Source organism: Myxocyprinus asiaticus, chromosome 20, assembly GCF_019703515.2.
Source record: "Myxocyprinus asiaticus isolate MX2 ecotype Aquarium Trade chromosome 20, UBuf_Myxa_2, whole genome shotgun sequence".
In the NCBI taxonomy this organism is placed as follows: Eukaryota; Metazoa; Chordata; class Actinopteri; order Cypriniformes; family Catostomidae; genus Myxocyprinus; species Myxocyprinus asiaticus.
This window is the reverse complement of record NC_059363.1, coordinates 24,476,669-24,498,075: the sequence shown is the minus strand read 5'-3', so window position 1 is coordinate 24,498,075 and position 21,407 is coordinate 24,476,669. Positions and strand designations below refer to the sequence as shown.

General features: G+C 36.6%; 1 protein-coding gene across 5 annotated transcripts in view; it reads left to right on the top strand.

Moving 5' to 3' along the window:
• Positions 1 to 21,217, top strand: part of LOC127410884 (ena/VASP-like protein) — a 58,867-nt gene extending 37,650 nt beyond the window's left edge. For 4 of the 5 annotated variants that reach the window (XM_051646117.1, XM_051646115.1, XM_051646114.1 and 1 more), the window contains exons 4-14: positions 9,231 to 9,288; positions 11,311 to 11,372; positions 12,107 to 12,946; positions 16,370 to 16,629; positions 17,487 to 17,590; positions 17,696 to 17,732; positions 17,837 to 17,894; positions 18,368 to 18,428; positions 19,025 to 19,085; positions 19,189 to 19,246; positions 20,230 to 21,217. In XM_051646117.1, the coding sequence (XP_051502077.1) occupies positions 9,231 to 9,288; positions 11,311 to 11,372; positions 12,107 to 12,946; positions 16,370 to 16,629; positions 17,487 to 17,590; positions 17,696 to 17,732; positions 17,837 to 17,894; positions 18,368 to 18,428; positions 19,025 to 19,085; positions 19,189 to 19,246; positions 20,230 to 20,267 (1,637 nt within the window). In that variant the 3' untranslated portion in view covers positions 20,268 to 21,217. Of the gene's footprint in view, positions 1 to 3,079; positions 3,295 to 9,230; positions 9,289 to 11,310; positions 11,373 to 12,106; positions 12,947 to 16,369; positions 16,630 to 17,486; positions 17,591 to 17,695; positions 17,733 to 17,836; positions 17,895 to 18,367; positions 18,429 to 19,024; positions 19,086 to 19,188; positions 19,247 to 20,229 lie in introns of those variants that run through there. The other variant, XM_051646118.1, reaches the window with a different exon arrangement.
• The last annotated feature ends 190 nt before the right edge of the window (positions 21,218 to 21,407 follow it).

Here is a 21,407-nt window from a genome sequence, read left to right as displayed (position 1 = left end):
ACCACACTTTGAGATCAGGTTTATGGCGCCTTTCTGCATGGTTTCTTAAAGGGTCATGTCATGGATTTGTATTTTATTTTACTTTATTCCTTGGGTCCACTTATTATGTTAGTAAAGTTTTCTTTCACAAAAATAGTCATAATGTAGTATTACATGACCTTTTCTACCCTGTGTTTAGCCCTCTGTCTGAAACGCTCAGTTTTTCCCATAGTACAGCTTTAAAACACGGCAACAGTTCTGATTGGTCAACATCTTTGCATGCCCTGCCTCCATTACAAATGTAGAACTGTATCTTCCAAAAATGAAAAAATTAAAACATGCAAGCGATTTACAAAATCCACTAAAAGCACTCACTTCGGACTATCATTGATAGCTATATGTCCCAATATACTGAATGTGAAGCACACAATCAAATTACAACAGTTGTTCGACTGAATAACTGAAAACTGAACAAAGTCAGCGCACTGTTGCTTCCCAATACTTATATTATCAGGCATACAAGATTTGGTGATAAAATAATGCTATGTAAAGATGACAACAGTGTAAATAGTCCAGACTAACACAAGCCATGTATGTGAAAGGTTTATAAATCTCTATTCAGCTGTAAAGAGAGTAATAAGAGACGGTGGGCTCATGGGTTTCCCATGTCTCTCACCGGACTGATGTGCTTTCCATGTTGATAAATATGAGATGTTCGCCGGGTGGGGAATTCCACTCCCATTTCCTGCTCCACCAGTGGAGAGGGTCTCCCTTGATTGAAAAGCTGCCTAATCACGTGACAAAGGTCGTCCTGACATGTTCATTTTGGTCAAAATACAGGACGTCCGTGCTAACACGAGACAGTTAAGACAGCTGACAGCCTTACTTGCTTATACTTCACCACTAGGGCTGGGCGATATGTAAAAATTATTTTAGCGATAATCACCTTTAAAAATATCGTGATATACGATTATATCATCAATCCCCCTGCCGAGGGTCGGTGAATTTTTTTGCTTTATTGATTTTGATTTAAAAATTTTATTCATTTATTGAAACACGAAAAACATAAACAAAAGACATTTCTAAATTCAAATTGCACTATATACTAAATGAAAAAAGCAATAAAATAACAAAGTGATCAAAATTTTTTATTTAACCACCTCCTCAAATCCAAACATTAACCGTCAACGGCCCCATTTGTCATCACGCAAGCATCCGTCAACGACACCAGGTGAAAAATTACTAATAGCCTACAAATTAAGAACTAAAGACAGTTATAAATGTAAAGACAATAATAATCATAATAAATAAGCCTAATAAATTCCCTTGTGTTCCCAAAATAATGCTGTCAAATGTGTGTTCTTATCGAATTTGTGTTTGTATTGCGTTTTGGTAATACAGTTAATGCTGCCCAAAGAAAAGAAAAACAGAATTTTAGGTTCAAGGTGAACGTGTCATGTATTATTTTATGATTTAATCACTTTTGTCTTTGTTTCTTTAATACAAAGATATACTGTATATTACTGTACCTGCAGAGTTGCATTCACAATGCATGCTAACCACGTGGAAATAAAGCGAACTAAATTCACAGCACCTCCTGAGATGATCGGAGATCATTTGCAGCATTCACATAAACGACATTATTCTTGCAAACAGTTTTCAGTTGAATGAAACAGAGAAAAAGTGAAAACTCTTTACATGCCCTTGTTCCACGAGACAGGCTTGCGCTGCACACCTCTGAACAAACACACACATTGACGGCTTTTCTTTTGTCTGTTCTTAAAAATATAATAAAGTGTGTTTCTTCAAGTGTGTGTCTTTGTGACTAACAGAATTTCATGTCATGTGTCACTCCAAAACATCTTACAGGTCGCCCGCCTGTTGTGGGTAGATGAGCAAAATTACCCACGCATGAAATAGGCTACATTTGGACGAGGAGCATGTGAACTGGATTCAGCCTCGTCACATTTTGCGGGTGCCAGGTGCTAGTTTCACACCCTGGCCACTGTTTAATATATTTGCCAACTTCCCAGATCCATGGTTTTGCCATTTCCTGATATTGTCGATCATCGTCTGTCAACTGAGTGTCGCAATTGGCATGGGGATCTTTATAAGATATCGTAGATATCCGACAACATCGTCCTATCGGCCAGCCCTATTCACCACTGGCTTTCGTCGCGCTCCGTGTTCTTTTAACATAGTAAATAATTTGATCTCAAATCTATACGTCGTGAGGAATTAAGTATTTCTTTGGTATTTTAGGCACGATCCACTCCACGTTGGAGTTCTGATCATGGGTTATTATGCAGTAACAAAGGCTGACTATATAATTCATATCAAACAAACTCAGGCAAAATAAACTTAAGAATTGCATTTGTTGGATCCTTCAGAAGGCTATGTAGAGATGCAGTTTGTCCACAACCAGGAATAACATCTGGGTACGTTGCTCCACATCTTAATAATTTTATTGGTTAAAAGCAAACTACAGTAAAAATAGTGCAACTTCCAGTGTTGGCGTCCCTCATCCACACTCTCGTTCTGAATTCACCATGTTACGTAATGTATGTTGTAGAGGCAGGGACTGTGCAAATGACTCCTTTCTTCTACGTCACAAGGGGGGAGATTTCAAAACGAGTCGTTTTTGCAGGGTGGAAACAATAAATGCTCTTTTTGGGCTGGAGAGGAATTTTTGAACTTACAGTATGTACTTATTGTGCAATGACCTCTTATATGTCAGAATATCAAAGAATTTGATTTGATTCCTCATGACATTACCCCTTTAAGAATTAATTGCACTAACCTCTTTTCGATACATTTTGTTGTTTGAGACTTACTTGCGAGACCCTTGAGTGTAGAGTAACTCTTATTAAGAAAAGCACATGGGCCTCTCTAGTTTCAGGCTGCTGCTACTTATAAGATGTGTGTGGGGGGGCTCCCTCCCCGGTCTGCTGCCATTGGGGGGTTTGCCTGGTTAAAATAATCCATGGAGCCAAACAGTCTCAGGCCATGGGTGTTGCATGTTCTCTGCATTTTGAGGAGGGTAGTTTGTTAGTAACCTTAGTAAGGTTGTTGGAATTGCAGCTTACACCTCAGCATGTAAAGGAGAGAGGAGCTGGTGTTTACCTGCCTTAACTTACCTGTACGAGTCCTGTCAGTTATTACCAATACCCACCTGGTAGTGGAGCTAAAGCTGTGTCATTCTAAATATTTGTACAAAGATTAAGGACACCTGGAAGGGCTGTGGTGCCATGCATGGGCCGGAGGTTTCCCCAGGGCGAATCCGACGGGTCAGCTCCACAGTAATAAAGCTCAGCAGTAAGTATTGTAAGGGATTCAGTTGCATGTGTTAATAATGTGATGTAATGCCTCGGATGGGCTATTGTGGTGTCATTGATGGAGGATGTTGTTGTGGAAGCTGCTCGATGGTTTCTGGCAGTGCGCGTGTCAAAAGCTTGTGATTAGGCATGTGCTGGTCTGGGTGTATGTGAGGTTTAGTGTACGATAGGAGGGCAATGGTTGTGTGTGTTTATTTGTTGTGACTATTTCTGTACAGTTGTCATTAGAGCTTGACTGATATGGCAGTTTGAGGCCCAATACCAATTTGGATTATTAGTGAAATATGGCTTAATAATAAAGCTATAAACCTGCTGGAAATTTTATTTTTAGGTATGGTTTCAATATTACATCATTTTCTGTATGGACTGACCCACTGCTTGCATTAAAATTATGGTTCATTGAATCATGAAAGTACTGTCAAACTATTTTGAAAACTCAAAACAAAATAAAAAACAAAACTAATATTGACATTTTGAACAAATACATTGCACAGTAACACAGAATTTTACATTTGTGTTTTCCAGGCCTGGAAAAGTCTCGAAAATTATTAAAAGTCACAGAAAAATCTTGGAAATTTCTGCTGTAAATATAGATATTTTATTGTTATGATCTGCTCTAAAAATTGGCTAGAAATTGCTCTTGTGTAGAAAACAATTGCAAGCCTAGTCATATCAGATTTGTGAATGAATCATTGTTTTGAATCAGTTCTTTTTAATGAATTGGTTAAACTGATTTAGAAATTGTTCTAAATGATTCCTTAGCAATTATCGGTCTGAATTTGAACCTTTTAAAACCATTTAAAAATCCTAATCCAGTTATCACAAACAAATAGAAAGATCATGGAAAAGTCATGGAAATTCATTGGTCAAAATATGTGGGAACACTGATTTATTAAAATACCTATAATTTATCTGGACGTGCAAATAAAAAAAAAATAAAAAAAATGTATGCAGGTTGTTCAGTTTACTTAATTAAAATGAACTAAAGCAACATCATTCTAAAACATTTTGTTACAACTCGATTTCATTGCGTTTAAATTTGTAAAATTGAAGTTTATTAATCAATTTGAGTTTGGACGAATTTAATACTTTTTGCGGCATTGATGAAACTGGGAAGGGGATTTCCATTTCCCAGGATGCTTTACATGGGACTGGATGGGGTGAACAAATGTTGAAATGAAGTGATATTTTATGCATTTTCGAGCAAGATGAGAATAGGAGATTTGTTCATGTTTAATGTTCTGTTAAATTGGTAATTAAAAAGAGTGTCTGTCAGGCTGGAGTTTTAAGGGTTACCATTGTGGTGTAGAAGTCTGAATATTTATTTAAACAAAGTTATCCTAGGTTTAGTGCATCAGTTAAGTTAAATGAAGTGTCAGCCTCCAGCTTATAAACTGTACCTACAAATCTGCAGATTGACATTTTGCAAGTTGTGTGTTATAAAGACAAATGGCAAGGCTCATCGGCGGGTCCACTCACTCAGCCAGTCAGATCATAGCTTTGTTGTCATGTGCACTTCTGATTATCCCAGTGGACAGTGTTTCTGTTCAGTGAACACAGGGTACAGTGTGTGTGGTACACATGGGCTGCTACTGCATGCAACCAACACATGATACACTTTGTACTTCATAAAACACTCTAGATATGGACTACACATTAATTATCATCACAAAACCATGTGAATTGAATATATTGCGTCGCAACGATGATTCTAATCGCCGCTGGACTGTTTATTGGTTCCAGTCTCCATAAGAAGCAAGATAAAAATGTCTAATACAAGTGTTCCAGACAAAGAACAAGAACCATTTCAGTGTTAGTTGGAGAAAAAAATGAGGTCAGGCTCAACTTGTGCAGTTGTTGGCTGTCATAATAACTTGAAGTAGTTTACAATATCAATGTAACTCACCTCAGTTCGTAGCCTCACATCAGGCACCCACTCGATAAACTTTGATGGGTGAGGCGCTGTCAAAAATCGTGACTCTCTCAAACAGGGGTAGGGAAACTTTTTCCTATTAAGTGCCATTTGAATATTTACAAAATTATTTGTGGGCCATACAATTGCTTGCAATTGCTGATTGTGGGTTGAAATTCCCCACCCCTGCTTTAAATATCGGCACTATGGAGCCACATGCTTTTTTCAAAAATTTTACACAGTTTATGATAAAACATCACATTATCTGATAATAAAATACACTGATGCAAGTGAAAACACCGGAGACCGGAAACTCAAAACAGTCATCTGTTATGGAACACTTCCGCGTTCAGGAAAAAAGGTGGATACAAAAATATTTGACTGCTCAATGCTGTCAGCAAAAAAAGAATGTTATTTATTTATGGATTTCTTTTTTATACAGATAGGAAAGTATGCATACAAATATTTTTTTCATGTGCTCCTTGAGCCAGACACCCCTAGCTGGAAGATTTGATGAAATCTTAATAGCCTTGTTAGAGCTGTAGTGCTGTTTCAGTAGAAAGTTGCATGGCCTCACTTCACTGCTAGGGTCTGCAAATTGACATCATAAATGAACTTTATATATGTATCCTGTTGAATTTCTGTTGGAGTTTTACACATATGGTGCTATGTGTATTCCTTTTATATATGGTTTCTTTTCAAAGTAGTTGTTGTATATAGTGTGTCTGTTATGATGCTCATCAGTGATTTAGGAACAGATGATATAGGAGTATCTGCTGCTGGAGGGACCTCGGGTGGATCCATGTTTGAGACAGTGTGTGAAATGCTGCCTTCTCATGACATGTGAACCTATTCAGGGCTCGACATTAACGCTTGTCCGCTTGTCCATGACAAGTGGAATTTTGAACGGGCAAGTTAAAGAGAATTTTACTTGCCTGACCAGACAAGTAGCCTGATTAAAATCTCAATAACGAGTGTTAGCTCAATAGCGTGGCATTGCGGGGATTGAGCACAATTTTAATAATTCCAGCTTGCTTCACTTTCAAAATGCGGGGAATTCCCTCTATCGCATCGCCCTCTCTCCCTCTCGCCTTCACTCATGGTGCAGCGTTCAGCAGCTTGTGAGTGCGAGCAGTGGGGAAGTGCATATTTACTGAACTTTAGATTTTACATATATAAACAGGTATAAACCTGTTAATTGAACATGCGAATGGTGTTGTGCCATGTCTCTATAAGCGAGCAATGCAATAAAACTATTGCTCCAGTTCATAATCAACAAAGCTGTCTTCACCGCAAGCGCGCAACGTTGGAGAGATATAACTTTGTCTCGTCACATCGTGGCGCTCCCTCATAATACAGCAAGAAAGACAGAAATTGCAAAAATGCTTTGTGTAATAATAGTGTCTGTAGAGTGAAGAGAAATGCTTAAAACAGACTTATGCACCCGTTATATCTCTCATCTTTCTAGAGCTCCATCTAATGTATGTATCCGAGGTATTTTCTCTGCCATGTGAATCAGTCAATTTTAATAAGTATATAACAGTCTACATTATAATAATATTAATACTGTAACATTAATAAATAACACACAATGAAAACATATTATCTATCTTTAATATGCATATCTGTTTTGAATATACAACATATCTGATTTAGCAGCAATGTTCTCTCAGGATTTTATCTGTTAACATTTTCAATGCATTTTGTCAAAATTAAACAGCTGTTTTTAATGCAACTCTTACCCAAAAATGAAAATTTGGTAACCCTTTACAAATAGGTTCCATTTGTTAATGTTAGTTAACTCCATCAGTTAACATGAACTAACAATAAACACCACTTTTATATAATTTATTAATCTTGGTTAATGTTAATTCCAACATACAGTATATTAATACATTTTCATACATTAAAATAAAAAGTTGTATATGTTAACATAGTTCATGCACTAAGAACTAACAATGAACAACTGTTTTTTTTTAGTAACTAAAATTAACATAATTGATAAATGCTGTAAAATATTGTTCATTGTTAGTTCGTGATAGCTAATGCATTATCTAATGTTAGTCAATGGAACCTTATTGTAAATTCTTTCATCATTACTCGCCTTTATATTGTTCCAAACCTGTCTGACTTTCTATCTTCCGTGGAACTCAAAAGGAGATGTTAGGGAGAATGTTAGTTTCAGTCTCAATTCACTTTTAGTTTATGGAAGAAAAAAAAAAGATGAAGTGACATTTAATAGTGACTATGACTAACATTCTGCCAAAAATCTAATTTCATTTTCCTCAGAATAGAGAAATTCATACAGGCTTGAGGGTTAGTAATGATTTACCGTATTTCTGCTCTGTGTTCTTAATCCCTATTAGGTGTAAATTATGACGATGGAGTCTTTTCTCTTTTTTTTTTTCTTCTTACATCCTTTCTTTTGTTTTTGTCTCCGGACAAGTAACTTTTTTACTCGGACAAGTGAATGACCAATTTACTTGTCCGAAGGACAAGCACATGGCAGTGCTTAATGTCGAGCCCTGATATTCCCATTCTTGTTGCCTGAGGGATACGCTGAAGTTATTCAAATAGATTTTTTAGTGGCAGTGACTATTCATTTTGGTTTTCCTGTTGCCCTTCCTGACTTTAGAAACCCCAGGACCACATAATATATTTATTCAGTTTTTAACTTTCAGTAAACTTGGAAACTGATATAGCATCCTACTGAATGTTTTATCATTTATGATAAATATAAATATATATATATATATATATATATATATATATATATATATATATATATATATATATATATATATATCATATTTTGCACTTTCATTTAAATGTTGATCCTGTGATGAATTTAGGGCTTAGTACGTGTTTGTTCCAAACCTGTTTGACTTTCTTTTTCTGGTGGAACACATGGGATGTTTGGCAGAATGGACAGTTATTATTGCATAATAAGCCCTGAGATGGGGATCAGGACCCCGACATGGAGCAGAGCCAACAAATGGACATGAAATATATAGACATCAGTTGATATGATGTTATTATGTAAGAAGAAAGAGATTGCGAATCCTCTAGAAACATTGAATTCAACCTCCGGTATGCTAAAAAATAACTTATTGCTGTTTATTTTACAATAATGACTCTCAGACTGTTTATATCCCACTTATTACATGACTCCTTGCCATATAAATTAATATCTGGACATTAATAACACTTATTTTATTAGCTTACTTGTAGAGATCGCAGGTTGATAAGAGAGAACAGGAGCACAGAACATAACTAGGAAAGATTAACCAACAATGCAGAAATATTTCCATTCCATTTGTCTATTGTTGACAGGCTATTTATGAAGATACCATATCACAATTTGAGTGTAACAAATGATATAGGCTAATTATCCTTTCAAATGCACTCACAAAACAGTGATTAATGTAAAATAGATTCTATTCTGTTAAAACAGAGATATGTAATTTTGCCACCTTTAATTTTACAGCAGATTAATGTTGACATCAACTCAGTCATGTCTAATCAATGAGTCCTAGCAACCATAGATTATAAATGTGCTCATGCTGAACTAAAAAGCCCTTCCTCCATTGAGCTTTCATGCCCCATACTGAGTGCCTGAATGTCATGTAACATAAGCAGTCATCTTTTTAGTAACTCGAGAGCCATGTTTACAATTATTAGCAGAGCTCCATCACACCCTTTAACTGATTCAACGGAAAGATTATGATGCTTAAACGTCCAGTAATGAGGTGTTGAGTTGTTTTCCTCATCTCGGGTACAAGGGCGATTGTGACTGGACATTATTGTCTAGTTGGTTTGGCATAATTTCTTTCTCTAAAATAATTTTTATCTCATACTTGATTTATTTGACTGTAACATTTCCACATTGAGGTATCAGAATATGACTGTTGGACACATTTTATAGTTGCTTAGAGGCAAAAACAATTAAATTACTTTAAACATTTCAATTCTTAGGTGAATTTTTTGTCTGTTCCTGTCTTTAGCTCCAGCGCCACATCGTCAGAATGGACTGGTGACAGATGATGCAGAGGCTCAGAGGAGGTGCGGACCGTCTCTGTTGACTTTTACTCTGAGACACCTGTCACATTTTAATCAAATTTTTAATGATGATGTGCAATGTCATCAATTAACTTTTCCATAAAGGGGCAATATTTGGCGACGGCATATTTGTGACGGCATATTTTTTCTTATCATATAAAAATGTACTGTGTGTCATACTTTATGTGATGTATTTATATTAATCAATTCATTAACATAAATTATCTGAATAATTATATCACATTTAATTCAATAATATGCATACCTAGGCTTAGAATAGAATATTAAGAAATATATCAGATGGAAAAAAAATTGCCCATTCATTACATGGGCATTTTTTGCCCACTCATTTTGAATTCCAGAGGCATTTTTGTCACTTTCATGGGCATTTTTGTCCCGAGCCCTTGTTAATTTCTGATACAGATGATGTGTGTAATTTTCTCATTTAAAATATGTTCTCCTGTACCATAACAGTAAGTAGGCCATTTGTAGGTTAATTTCCCCAAAAACAAACCCTCAAAACATCTCTGTTTGCTCTGTTTGTTTGAGCGTTCCAACCTGATGGCTCAATCAATGGCATGAGTTTGGGGATGGGACTATCTGTTTATCCTACCAATGGAAGATGAGGGGATTGTTTGGGAAAGCTGTTTGAAAACATTCATTATTTTTACAATTGACCCTTCGCTAAGCCCCACCTTAAAAGCGCTTCTTACCAATCCTATGTTAGCAACTGTTGCCCTGCTGCCATTGCTCTGATACGCATTTGCTATTTTCCAATGACAGCCTATGGAAGTAATGTGTGTTTGAGTACTTTTAAGCTGAATTTGATCAAAATAATATAAAAAATGTAAAACATGTTGTTGCTGGGTCATTTGTAATAGTGACACGATTTACCCAGAGAAGATACACGCAGTGTTTTTCTTTCTTTCTTTTTTTTTTTTTATAATCTTTAAATAAATCTGGAGAAGAGCATGTTATGGATTAAAGTGTGTCAGCCCTCATTCCCAAATGAACATACAACATCTGCAACGACACCTACATTTGCTCCAAGGTAAATTAAAGCTAATAACTGACCATTAATTTATTTATGTGTTGATTCAAGTCATAGTAAAAGCGATAGTAAATAAACAGTTCACAGCATCAAAATTAGTGTTTTATGAGATGTTAAAAACAGCTCTGTTCATTTACGCTAATGCTATTAGATGTGTAATCGCTATTTTTCTCTTTTCATGTGACTGTAATAATCGTTTGCCTTGATTCTGATTCACAGTCTCCACAGTTTTTAATCAAATTACTGTGTAATTTAACAATTTATTTTACAAAAAAGTTAAGATAAATATGCATTACAATGTCACTCTTCATACCAGCCCACGTGAAAATATTATCCATTCCGTTTATGCGAATATTTGGCCAAAAACCACATCGTTCACGGCAATTTCCCATTCATTCCAATGGGGAGTTCTGCAGAGCTTTTCAGAGTGTGCGACTGTAACCAAGGGGGGCGGAGCTTAGTGAAGGGTCAGTTTCATGCGGTAAGGCTAGTGGGGCAGAAATTGCACACTTCACCTTTAAACATTGAAAACTAAAAATAAAGAAAATGCTCCTTTTAGAACTACAGTCTATTTGTGATAGTCAGTGAGTGTTTAGTGTATTACTATAGGAGAACTTTCTAATCATTTTACTGATTTTGAACAAAACCTCAGCATCCTTGAATCAGTTCAAATACAGTATGTGTAAGCTGCTGCCATGATAAATGCCTTGTCTTCTGTCAAAACTTAAGATGGTTAGATTGGCCTATGTCCTCTAGTGGTGAGATGAACAACTGCACTCTACAGTCATAGGTGGCGTGAGCCATAAGCCCAGCCTTGCATCTTTTACAACTCAATGAACAGGAAAAGCACACTCACAAACACATGCATCTTCTTCTGCTGTTTAGTAAGCAATTTATACAGGAACTTGAGAATCTAACAGTTTAACTGTCCAACATTATTTTTATGTGAGTTATAATTAATCTATAATTCATAGGCAAATGATGGACAAGCATCAGATGCAGATGGAGAGGGAACGGCGAACATCTGGCTCTGCAGGTAGACTAAAGACACTGCACTTTTCAGGAATATGATATGAGAGTACATGCTGTGCAATTAAAAGGATGCATTAACATTCACAGACACAAAAAGCCACCCACATCATAACCTTGCAGCCGCCATTGTCTGCTGAGAAGTATTAACACTGAGGAATATCAAATTCCCTTCCTGCCAAACACGTCCCTAGTCCAAACAGTAAACAGCCTAGTGCTACCACCCTGTCTCGTACTTATACACTCATTCTCTCTTTATGTTTTTGCCCCTGCTGAAGCATTTATCAGTTTTAGCTAAGACAAACATTTTTCATTATGTCATAGACAGCATTTGTGACTTCTGTTTGGGTGAATCTCACAAAACCTGTCAAGAAGATGTTTAGCTCAAATTTCACCCCAAAATCAAAAGAAATAAAAAAAAAAATATGACAAAAAGCAAAATAACCATGACACTCCCAATACACTAAAAAGCCTTCATTATCAAATAGCTGTCTACAAAACGTTATTTATTATATTGTTGTCTATTGATTGTGGAGTGAAATGTGACCCAGACATGTTTTCGTGAGATTTACTTGTTTGCGATCATATAACACGCTTTAAAAGATGCATTTCCTATTTTTTGCTCATGTCACATTTCATCTTTTTCAGTTGCATTGATGCTTAATTTTTTTTGGAACTCTCACATTTCTCTCTTTTTGTTTGTCATTTGTGTTGAACCCCTTCTCTCTCTCTGTTTCTTAGTCTCCACCCTTCAGTTTAAAGTGTCAGCATTTGCCTCTCCGTCTGAACCTCCTCCGCATGACCTCAGACAATATCGGGCTAATACTCTTCCCCCTTCCTATGCTCACCTTAACCCCATGGCACTTTCCACCTACAACTCGTCCTCTTCCACTCAGGAACAGGAGAGTGGCTATCACACCGTGGACTCCCCACAAAAAAAGGCCCAGCAGCTTTCCCATCTTTCCACTTCTCTGGCTTCTGCTTTCTCCCCTGTGCAACCAGGGGTCACCCCTCCACCTCGCAATGTCAAGCAAATTCCTCTTTCTCCTCCAACTGCCCCCCAACACCAGGAGCCAGCCTTAGCTTCCAAACACACTCCTTGGTCCTCCGCCCACATGTACTCCCCATTACCCACTGCATCGCCCCCCATTGTCATGGCAGTGCCAGTCAAACCGCCCTGCCCTCAACCAGTCCTACCCGTTGCCCTCTCCCTTCCTCCCCTCAACAATGGTCCTACCTTTGGCCCTAAAGCACCTACTAACACTTCCCACTTGGAACCTGTAACACACCCACAGCAGTCCTCCAGTTGCCAGCTGGAGGAGTACTACCCTTACCAGACCCTTCCTACCCAGGTCACCTCTGGAGCTCCACTGCATCCACACTATTCGATACAAGAATCATCCTGCCCCCTGCCCAATCTCATTGGCCAGCCTGCCCAAGGCCAGGCCCACTACCCACAGCAGCTATACCAGGCCATACCCCCATTTGAAACCACGGCCATCTCTCACACTACTCTGTCTGAAGGGGCCACACCCAAGACGTCTCCCTCACCTGTTTATCAGAATGCCATGGCACCCACCAGTAAGTATTTTAGACACTACCCCAGCTGCCCCATTAGTGCCCTGTTGCCCTCTTCATAGACTTGTGTAGCTATACCTTTGACTGAAACGGCTGAAACCGCATACTTAGACAGGATGAGACATGCAACTGACACATAAAGCGATCAATCCTAGTCAGTTTTGTCATTACGTGCCGTTTAATATGTTATGAAACATATCATACTGGAATAAGAAACCAGCGTGTGAATTTTTTTTTTAAAGTAGCGTGGCAGTCTCTGCGAGCATTGCACAGAAAACACACTGACAAATTTTGGAAAACCTGCAGAGAGCCTAAGCACTGAAAACCTCTGTACAGCCTATTTCACTGAGGGTGCATCTCAATCAGCTCCCTAGCTCCCTGTGTCATGAATCAGTATATCGTGAACACAAATTCAGGCACTTGCAAGGGTGTTCATCCACTGAACATTGGGACACTTATGACTTACAGTAATCACCTGTGACACGATAACAAGTTTGCACATTAAAACACAGCAGGTATTAATCTACAACATAAATGACACTTTCATAATAATGCTGAACATTTGAATATGACAGTCAAATGGCATAAATAAAAAATAAAAATATAAAGAAGTGCATTTTTAAACTTCTTCTAACAACTCTAATATTTAAAAGATTGTTTCTCTTTCATGGTCATTATGGATGAAAGACATTACAACCAACATCTCTTTTAAAGAGAAAATAAGGCTTTGACTTCAAAGTTTTACACTTTTGCTTCTAACAACTAGAAAAACTTCAGAAGACATGGCGACGTTTCCAGTAAGGGAACATAATGAGCAATGATGCTCCCATGTTTTTACTGTGCATTCTGGGAATTCTTAGTGAGTGAATGTTTCAGTGTACTGGAATGATTTTGTGATTGAGACAGCCCTACAAATGGCCGACTCCCTGGTCAGTGTTTTGACTGCTGAACTAGGGAGCTGATTGAGATGCACCAAGATATAACTAAGAAAACCAAGCAGAACAAACAGTTATGCTCATGAATATCCACTTTACTTGCTACTACTTGCCTCAAATAAAACTCTGAATATCTTTAAAAGATCTGATGTCACTAACCTGGCAAACTTCATCCCCAAAAGCACTTATTGTATCAACCTGGAACCTTCTGAACTTGACTCTGTTTCCAGGAGAACTGATAAAAAGTCCTGTGTGATTTTACTCACAGAAGTTCCATCAAACCAGCCAGTCAGATTGACGCATTTATGTTAGAGAAAGCATTTTCTGGTTTTGTGTGCAATACGCATCAGACAGTTAGCGCACACACTGTGGGCGATCTGATGAGACTAAGATATGCCATCTGACACCTGCCAGCAGGACTGGCCTGATGACGTACTGATCTAAATAGCTTTCCAAAGAATGCCTTTAAAACAGTACGGATATTGTACTGAGCCCCCTTGCAAAAACTGGCCTATCACCATTGTCAATAAAGCTGTTGATTTTTGTGTAATGTATGATGTCAGACTGCAAAAATCACACCAGTTCAGCTCACTTGTATGAAGAGCAGCTGCATCACTCCCTTTATTCTGAAAAAGAAAGGAATATACAGTATATATATATATATATATATATATATATATATATATATATATATATATATATATATATATAGATAGATATATAGATAGATATAGATATAGATATAGATATAGATATATAGATATATACACTACCGGTCAAAATTTTTGAAACACTTACTCATTCTTTATTATAATATTTTCTTCACATTTTAGAATAATAGTAAAGTCACCAAAACTATGGAATAACATAAATGGAACTATGGGAATTATGTTGTGACTAAACAAAATCCAATATAAATCAAAACTGTGTTATATTTTAGCATCTTCAAAGTAGTCGCCCTTTGCCTAGAATTTGCAGACATGTACTCTTGACATTTTCTCAACCAACTTCTTGAGGAATCACCCTGGGATGCTTTTTAAACAGTATTGAGTTCCCATCTATGTTGGGCACTCATTGGCTGCTTTTCTTTATTATTTGGTCCAAGTCATCAATATCAAAAACTTTTTTTTTAATTAAATTTTAGTTTTATAATGAAATAAATTAATATGGTGGCACAATTATATATTTTTGTCTACAAAACTAATTTCAAACATTTAAGCATACGCCTTCAGATCAAAAGATTTTTAAGATCATGAGAAACATTTCAGTCAAGTGTTTCAAAACTTTTGACCGGTAGTGTATATATATATACAGAATATATACTTTATAATATATGTATATACTGTGTGTGTGTGTGTGTGTGTGTGTGTGTGTGTATATATATATATATATATATATATATATATTATAAAGTAAACATTTAGCCATATCATAGTGATCTATGTGTTTGTTCAAAGGTGATTTGTCAATTTTCTTCTATTTCTATATTGTCTAGAGGTGCATCACACTTTAAACTCACCCCACACTCCATTTCCCCCCTTTTTTCTCACTTATTTATAGATTCAGCTCATTGCAGAACTTAGGTCAACACAAATGTTCCCCACTGATGTGTGCTTGTGTTGTGAACTTACAGTGACTCCAAAAGGTATTTGGACAACTAAACCACACTTAAAATGTATATTGTGCATTTCATTGCATTTGGTAACAAAATTTTAAACCAAGTGGCATCTGCTGTCAAATTATGCTTTAATCAGCTGGTCCAAAGGTCAATTACAAGGCAAGGCAAGGCACGACAATTTTTGTTTATTTATATAGCACATTTTCTACACAATGGCAATTCAAAATGATTTACATAAAAATGATAAAGAAAATACAAGATAAAATACATTTGAAAATGAATTAAGAACAAGAAGTAAGGATAAAAAGTAATAAAATAAATTAAAAAAGTAAAAATTATTCAAATGAATAAAAACGAATACAGAAATAAAATGATTCAGTGCAATCAGTCAGTGCAGCACTGTGCTCAGTGAATAAATGCACACTTAAACTTTTAACAGTTAAACATTTTCTGTGCATGTATGAAATCAGTGGCCCACAAGTTCACACTGGTGTCCTAGCAGAGTAACTACATGCGTAGTTCTTCACATTATATGGCATTCTCCAAATTTTCATAACAAGAAAGTGTTCAGAAACTTTTTGACATAATTTGAATAGTATATCTGTTGTTTTATCATTAATGAACCTAACTTTTTCAAACTTTTTCATGAAATGTTTTGCTTGAAAAGCGTACTTGTTATGTCTTTATAAATAAATGCCACTACGTTTGATATTTTGTTTTCTAATGCAATAGCATTCTACTCAAGTGTTGCTCAAGTGTCCAAATAGTTTTTTGGGGCCACTGTATATGCTTTACCACTCAATCTATCAAGAAATCAATAGCAATGGCGACATGTAAGAAGACAGATTCTCATCTGTCCTTTTCTTCCAACAGGTCCTCCCGTCCCTCCCGGTCATCCCTCCATGCTCTCATCCACCCCTCCAATTCATCCTCTTACCTCAGTATCCATGGCAGGTCCGCCAGCCCCTCCACCTCCTCCTGGGCCTCCACCACCCGGCCCGCCACCACCTGGCCCGCCACCACCTGTTACAGCGCCCCCTCCCACCCCACCTCCACTGCCGGCTGGTGGAGGTGCTGCTTCGTCAGGCTTGGCAGCAGCTATAGCTGGGGCCAAACTGCGCAGAGTGCAGCGGGTAAGTGTCTTGATAGACCTATATATTGTGGCCAGACAGTTTAATCAGGCAATATTTAGAAATTTTGAGAGATTACAAGATTTTTGACATCGGCCTATAACTGTAAGGTGTTACCACTGTCACAAAAAACCAGGAAATATTAGGGAATTTTAAAGTGTTTTTAGGATATTTTAAAGGAGAATTCCAGGCCTGGAAAAGTCATGAAAATTTATAAAAAAAATATATAATTTTTTCTTAAATAAAGTCATGGAAGGTCATGGAAATTTCTATAATTAATATAATTTTTTCTTGTTTTGGTCTGCTTTAAAATAGTTTTTTGGGCTAGAAATAGCTGTTGTGAGTGCAATCCTTATAAAAATTATTTTAAAACATCCAGCAATATATTCAGCAATTATAAAAACTGGAAAAGCTTTGCCAGTGAATAGTAAATAATAAACCTTTTTGAATTTTTTTGTTGTTAATTTTAAGTTAATGTTGTGTAAAATTAATTTTGCATTTTTTCTTACCTCTGATTTGCTGTCATTGAATTGCATTATGCTTGCATATGCATTATATCGGCCATCAGCCACCGTGCTGTCTAGATATTGGTGTCAACCACTGCAAAACCCATATCGGTTAACCACTGTGCGTGTTTTGTGTGCTGAGGTTTGTCTGATAAGCATTTTGCATTTTTTTCTACATGCCGTGGTATCATTTTAGAAACTGAGGAATAGCTTATGTAGTCTTTCCAACATTGATGATGATTTCTCAATTCTTTTGAGCTGGATGACATTCCGTCCACGTTCCGTTTCTTTCTAGGCATTACTTGTGATAAGAGTACCTTGGGGCCTGATTATTCTATGCTTTATCTTACCCAGCCTGAGGAAAGCAGTAGCAAGAATGATGCCAATCGCTCTAGTGGAGGCAGTGGAGGAGGTGGAGAAGGTCTCATGCAGGAAATGAATGCCCTTTTAGCACGGAGGTCACACCGAATCCATTTCCTGTTTATTTTTGTCATGCATTACTATCGAATCATGATTTGTGGTTATGGAGACTTTTATTATTAACTATGATCTCCTTTCTGTAGGAGGAGAGCTTCAGAGAAACCAGAGGACAATCAAAATGTACGATTTCTTACTCTTTATCTAAAAAAACACACACTGATGAATTTTCTGTAATGTTTGATTATTCTTTTAATTATATCTTTTTTTACATCTCTTTCTTGCAGGAAGAGTCCAATGGGTCTCCATCTGCCTCACGTGGTTCAGGCCCACAAAATTCAGCAGGTGTTTGTTTTGTTATTAATGTAAATCTAGCCCATGGTATGAATTTTGTGACCACCTTGTGACACCATGGCAGTAAAGTTGCTTTAGAAAATCTATATGCTTGAGGCCAACTGTATGCTAGTGTACTCCTTAAAGTTGATCAAATAAATCTTTAGTAGATGTAAACATTTTAAGTCGTTCTCATCTGGAAAAGTGGATCAAAAATGCTGATGATTCATCTTGCACTGACTTATTTTGTCCAATCAAATGCTCTCTAGAATGAGGTTCTCTAAAGGTTTTGGTTATTTAAAAAGAGAGGATCCCTTCTTTTGTCCCAACAAAACTTCCTGTTTCAATTGGAAACAAGTTTTCCTGAGTAACATTTCATAGCCCATAATAAAACATGTATTTTACAAGGACACAAAGTTGATTTGTGAAGGTTAATAAGGATCTGGAGAGCCAAAAATCAATATTAATTGAAATATTCTTCACAGATCCTGTGAAAAAGCCATGGGAGCGAGCAAACTCTGCAGACAAGTCCTCAGCTGTGTCGAAGTAGGTTTTTGAAATGGTTACAGTGCAGTTAACATTTAGTGCCTCTCCCTGATCATTCAGTCCTTTGTACCCTATTTTTGTTTCTCCTTATTTGACAACCTTTCTTTTAAAATTTAAATTTGTCCTTTGATGGGGCATACCATGATTGATTGCATCAGAGCAGTGTTTGAAATGTATGATTTTATCAAGCTTATGGTTTGTACATCATGGTTGCTTGGTTGTCAATACAAGCGATCGTGATAAGGAAGTAATGCCCACTGCAACATGAGCATGCAATGATCCAAATGCAGACAGAGCAAGTTTTTCTTGTTTTTTGTCAACTGGAAAATGTAGGCTTTTATGTTTTGTGTAAGCTCACATTTAGTGTTTGTGTAAACACTTAGAAAGTGACCTCAAATCTGAACTCTATAAAAACTAACATTAGTATGTGAAGTTAATGTTCAATTCATCGAGGAATGTACAATTTCAGCATTGAACAAGAATTGCAGTTATTGTCGGATTTCAGGTAACACGGTTAGCTGATGCTGTGTGAATATTTAGACTTTTCAGTGTTCCCATGGATTTACTGCATCTAAAATTTTATGAAATTTGTACAGGGCAAAACCTATTGGAAGCACCAGTGATGCAGAGTCAATTGACTTTGACAGAATGAAACAGGTATGTTCAGAATATCTTTCAAAATATCATTAAAGTTATTAGCTATAACAAAACGGGGTCAACTGCTCCGCTAACACAGATAAAAATCTGTTTCATTTTAAAGGAAATCTTAGAAGAGGTTGTGCGGGAGTTGCAGAAAGTAAAAGAAGAAATAATTGATGGTAAGTTAGAGATGTGAATATTAAAGGGATAGTTCACCCAAAATGAAAATTCTCTCATTATTTACTCACCCTCGTGATATCCCAGGTGTGTGTGACTTTCTTTCTTCACCAGAACACATTTGAAGAAAATTTGAAAAATATCATAGCTCAGTAGGTCCTTAAAATGCAAGTGAATGGAGATTTCTCTTTTGAGGCTCCAAAAATCACAGACAGTCAGCATAAACGTCATCCATACAACACCAGCTGTTAATGTCTTCTAAAGTGACACGATCGCTTTTGGTGCAAAAAAGAAAAATATAGTACTTTAACTCTAAATCATCGCTTCAGGTCAGCAGCGGTACGTGCGTGTGACATAATCGCATTGGCATTTGAAACACGCGAGAACTGAGGCACGTGTGTCACAGCCGGAAGAGCAGCACTGTTTACAAGTGAGAAGGACGAACGCTATACAGTAGCTTGGTTGGTTTTGATCTGTATTTATCCATTTCTTTACTCACAATGGTGCATTTGTGGGCTTATCCTGGATGTCTCAACCGAGTGGAGATCGTGAGATTACGCCTGTATATGGCAACGCAAAAACGTCACACAAGACCGCTTGGACTCCACCCTGTCGTGAAGCTTACCGGAAGTGTTTGATTACAGTCAAAAAGTATTTAAATATTTATCTTTTTTCACACCAAAGGTGATTGTACCGCTGGAGTCGTATCAATGTCGTTTATGCTGACTGTCTGTGATTTTTGGAGCTTCAAAAGAGAAATCGCCTGTTGCATTTTAAGGACCTACAGAGCTAAGATATTTGATTGTTCTAGTGAAGAAAGAAAGTCATACACACTGGGATATCATGAGGGTGAGTAAATAATGAGAGAATTCAAATTTTTTGGTGCACTATCCCATTAAAATAAAATTAAAATAATAATTAAATATAAAATATTTGTGAATATCTTTTCAGGTCTTGAAAATATTTTTATTTTTGTCTCTTTTAGCCATAAGAAGGGAACTGCTAAGAATTGGTTCTACATAGTCTTCTGAAATGTCAAAGACGACGAATGACGATGTCTGAAGGTTCGGGGAAGTATAGAAAAGCGCACTAGAAAAAGTTCTCACAGCATGTCTGCAACGTTATGGAAAAGTTGCTATTTGGTTGCAGAAATGTTGTACAGAAACAAGACATTACTGAGAAGGACAAGGGAAAGCAGAGACACAAAAGGAGTGAGTGATTGTGTGAATAGATGAGTGAATGAATGAGCAGATGGAAATAAAAACCTTCACACTGAATTTTCTATTTTCTCCGGTATGAACGTTGAGACAGTCCACTGTGCAGCTTGCTGCTCTTACCCTTTCAAGTCTTAAAATCAACAAGTTCGAAAATTAATGAAGATATTTTTGTTTTCTAAGTTTATACTGTTTTATTGTTTCATTGGTTATTGTTATTATTAAGAATTGTATTATATTAAATGAGATACAAAGTTGCACAAAAATTGTCAGCCTTTTTATATTTTATATTACTGTTCTTATTTTTTAGTTTTCAATTTTCAAAGTACAATGCACAATTGCGCTTAAGCAAACTACTGCATAGATGAAGCAGTTTCTGATGCGTTATATTAAAAAACAATTTGGCAAATGCAGAAGTTCATTACATCGAACTTTTAGTTTTAACTTGATTTGGAGGTATGAAGTAATATACTAATAAACACTCTTTCAATGAGCTCAAGAGAGGGAGATGGAAGTATATACATATACAGTATATCTGCACAACAGTGTGAGACGACGAAGATTAACTGGTTTTAAGTATTCATTGAATTGTTTGAACCTACGATGTATCCTGATTTAATTGGGTTTATCCTGATTTTAAAAGTTGATGTTGACATTTGGCAGAAATTACATTTGAAGTAAAAAACATGGACATTAAATTTGTCACATGGTGTGTAAAATTTGTGATGTAATTAAAAACAAACTTTAAGAGCTTTTTTCCCCCTCAAGTCCATTAGAGTTTTTATTATTTACTCTAGCATATTTATTATTTTGCATTAAAACCAACCATCTCCCTTTGCAAATTCTATATACCCATATTTAAATTCATCATTCAGGCATCTTAGTAGATTCATTGCAAGAGCTCAAAGAATTAAATTTATTGAAATACATTGCAGAAAAAGATATATTC